This window comes from Nestor notabilis, unplaced genomic scaffold, assembly GCF_000696875.1.
Source record: "Nestor notabilis isolate BGI_N333 unplaced genomic scaffold, ASM69687v1 scaffold20321, whole genome shotgun sequence".
Classification (NCBI taxonomy): Eukaryota; Metazoa; Chordata; class Aves; order Psittaciformes; family Psittacidae; genus Nestor; species Nestor notabilis.
In genome coordinates this window covers 1-2,756 of record NW_009913640.1, presented here as the reverse complement: position 1 = coordinate 2,756, position 2,756 = coordinate 1, and the positions used below count along the sequence as shown (strand labels likewise).

General features: G+C 60.7%; 1 protein-coding gene across 1 annotated transcript in view; it reads left to right on the top strand.

Annotated features, from left to right (window-relative positions):
- The window catches only part of LEPRE1 (leucine proline-enriched proteoglycan (leprecan) 1), a gene marked incomplete at its 5' end in the record, with an annotated part of 5,964 nt that extends 4,228 nt beyond the window's left edge, over positions 1-1,736 (top strand). The window contains 6 exons of the mRNA XM_010023291.1: positions 14-105; positions 208-358; positions 835-952; positions 1,133-1,208; positions 1,393-1,533; positions 1,617-1,736. Of these exons, the coding sequence (XP_010021593.1) occupies positions 14-105; positions 208-358; positions 835-952; positions 1,133-1,208; positions 1,393-1,533; positions 1,617-1,736 (698 nt within the window). The remainder of the gene's footprint in view (positions 1-13; positions 106-207; positions 359-834; positions 953-1,132; positions 1,209-1,392; positions 1,534-1,616) is intronic.
- Between the last annotated feature and the right edge of the window lie 1,020 nt (positions 1,737-2,756).

Sequence of the window (2,756 nt, the reverse complement as noted above, 5' to 3'; positions counted from 1 at the left end):
TTTTTGCGGGCAGCAGCCTCAGCCGGGGATGGCTACCGTGGGAAGACATCTCCTCACACCCCCAGTGAGACCTTCTATGGCGTGACTGTACTCAAGGCCCTCAAGGTTTGGGTGGCTGCAGGGAGGGAGGAGGAACGGGCTTTGAAGAGAAGGGTTGTGCTTGCCCAGCCCGCCTGGCCTGAGCCCATGTCCCCTCTGTCCCTGCAGCTGGGCCAGGAGGGCAAAGTGCCCCTGCAGAGCGCCTACCTCTACTACAACGTGACGGAGAAGGTGCGGCACATGATGGAGTCCTACTTCCGCCTGGAGGTCCCGCTCCACTTCTCTTACTCCCACCTCGTGTGCCGCACGGCCATCGATGGTGAGCATTCCCTGAGGAGCACAACCCGAGGAGGAGCAAGTCTCCTTTAGCCTCTCGTCTGGGTCCTCTCCACAGCTGGGGTGGTCTGGTCTTGGACGTTTCCTTGGAGACCTCCTTGCTGCTCCCTAACCTGCTCCTTGTTCCAAAAGGAGGGTGTGGGGAGCTTGTCGCTAAGCCTGGGCTGGGAAGATGAGGAGCCCTGTTGGTTGCCTCCAGCAGGGCAGGTGGCTTCATGCCATGCAGGATTTCAGCATTTGGGATGAGGTGCTGGGAGAGGACCATGGAGATGTCACAGGACAAGTCAACAGAGGCTTATGCCACCCGAATGGCCTCTCATGGTCCGCTCTCCAGCAAGTAGAAGAGCTTTGGGCTGCAAGTGACTTTCTTGTCACCTTCAAGCACGTGATGCCTGGGGACAGATCCTGGTCCTGCAGGGACAAAGGGTTCCTGATGTGCCAGGTTTTGTTCCACCCTAGAGAAGCAAGAAGGCCGGAGTGACAACAGTCATGAGGTGCACGTAGACAACTGCATCCTCAATGCGGAGGCCCTGGTGTGCGTGAAGGAACCTCCAGCCTACACCTTCCGGGATTACAGGTACTGGTGGTGTCCGCCACCTGAGGGCACCATGGCCTGCTGGCACTGGGTTGGGAGGAGCAGGATGGGACGACAACCCAACCTCTCCTGCTTCTGGCTCTTCCTGTGGTGTTGGGGGAGCTCCAGTCTCACCCGCTTGCTGGAGCTGCAGTCATGGTTGTCATCTCCTGCTTCCTTTAGTGCCATCCTCTACCTCAACGGGGACTTTGAAGGAGGAGCTTTCTACTTCACTAAGCTGGATGCCAAGACTGAGACCGTAAGTAGCTCAGCTCCTTGAGGATCCATGTGCAGCACCAACCCCAGCTCCCGCCTGCTGGCCCTGTCCCCCCAACCCAACATCTCCTGTGCCACCACAAAGGGATGAACTTGGGTCATGGGGACGAAATTCCCCCCTTGCCCACTGGGTGCCTCCCAACGGGGTCTCTCTCCCGTGGGGGCAGGCGGAGGTTCAGCCACAGTGTGGTCGTGCTGTGGGTTTCTCCTCCGGCTCGGAGAACCCCCACGGGGTGAAAGCCGTGACCAAGGGCCAGCGCTGCGCCATCGCGCTCTGGTTCACCCTGGACCCCCGGCACAGCGAGCGGGTAAGCTCCCTCCCTCCCTCCCCGCCCCGGGTGGGTTTTGGGGGGACAATGGCCATGCTCATCCCTGCGGGGCTGCCCCACAGGAGCGCGTGCAGGCGGACGACCTCGTGAAGATGCTTTTCAGCACAGAAGAGGGGGATTTGCTGCCGGAGCCGGAGAAGGAATCAGCAGCTGCTGTTGTGGTGGGGAAGGATGAGTTGTGACGTCCCGGTGGGACAAAGATGTCCCATGGGGAACAGTGACACCAGCATCAGGCTGCTCAGCTGGGGGGCTGCCAGACCAGACCCCTCTCTGCCCACAACCCCCTGGGCATCCAGCATCCCCTTGATGCTGGCGGCAGCACGGACACTCTGGGGGTGACATGGGGACGAGGGAGGGATGCTCTTCATGGGATGGGATGCCGGTGCTACAGTAGCAGACATGTGCCTTTCCCCTCGGCTCAGCCTGCGGCTATTTAAGTGCCTTCTATAGAAAGTGGGTGAATAAAGGTGGGTTTTCTAAGCTGGTGCTTGCTGCTGTGCCCCCACCCTGCGCCCGTGGCTGCTCTCTGGTATTGAGCTGCATCCATCCCTCCTTGCAAACACGCAAGGGTTTTGCAGTGCTGCAACCCTGGGAAGGTGTGTTTGGGCGGGGGGGGAAGGGGACTTTCTGGGGGCTGAGCATGTCCCATGGGCACCAGGGACTTTTTGACATCCCCTAGACCCTCCTCTTGCTGTGTGGGAAGGGACCCACGGTTGCAGGGAGGAGGGAACCGTCCTTGAACAAGAAGGACATTGAGCACCGGGACACCCCGGAACAGGGCCTGGAATTGTTCTGCCCCAGCCATTACCATAATCATCCCGGGAATGTGAGTAAATGCATCCTGCCCCACGCGCCACAGCCCGGCACCCCCATAATACTTGGAGAGGGTGCAGGCCAGGGCCTGGTGGGTGTTGGGGTGGGAGAGGGGGGTCTGAGGGTTTCTCTGGGATGGATGGATGGTCCTGGTGGTCATTGCCCACCACCCTAGTGCCCGACCCCAGCCAGCCGGGCGCGTGAGCTGACTGCTGATGAGGCTGCTGTGGTTAATGATTGCCAGGTCCTGGGGCTGCCACCGGGGTGGTGACATGTGCGTGTCCCCCCACACACGCCCTGTGTCCCCCTCATCAATGGCTGCTGTTGTTGGTGCCGTGGTGGCGTTCCCGGATTCCCCCTGCGGAGAGGCGGGGGTCAGGCCTGGCAAT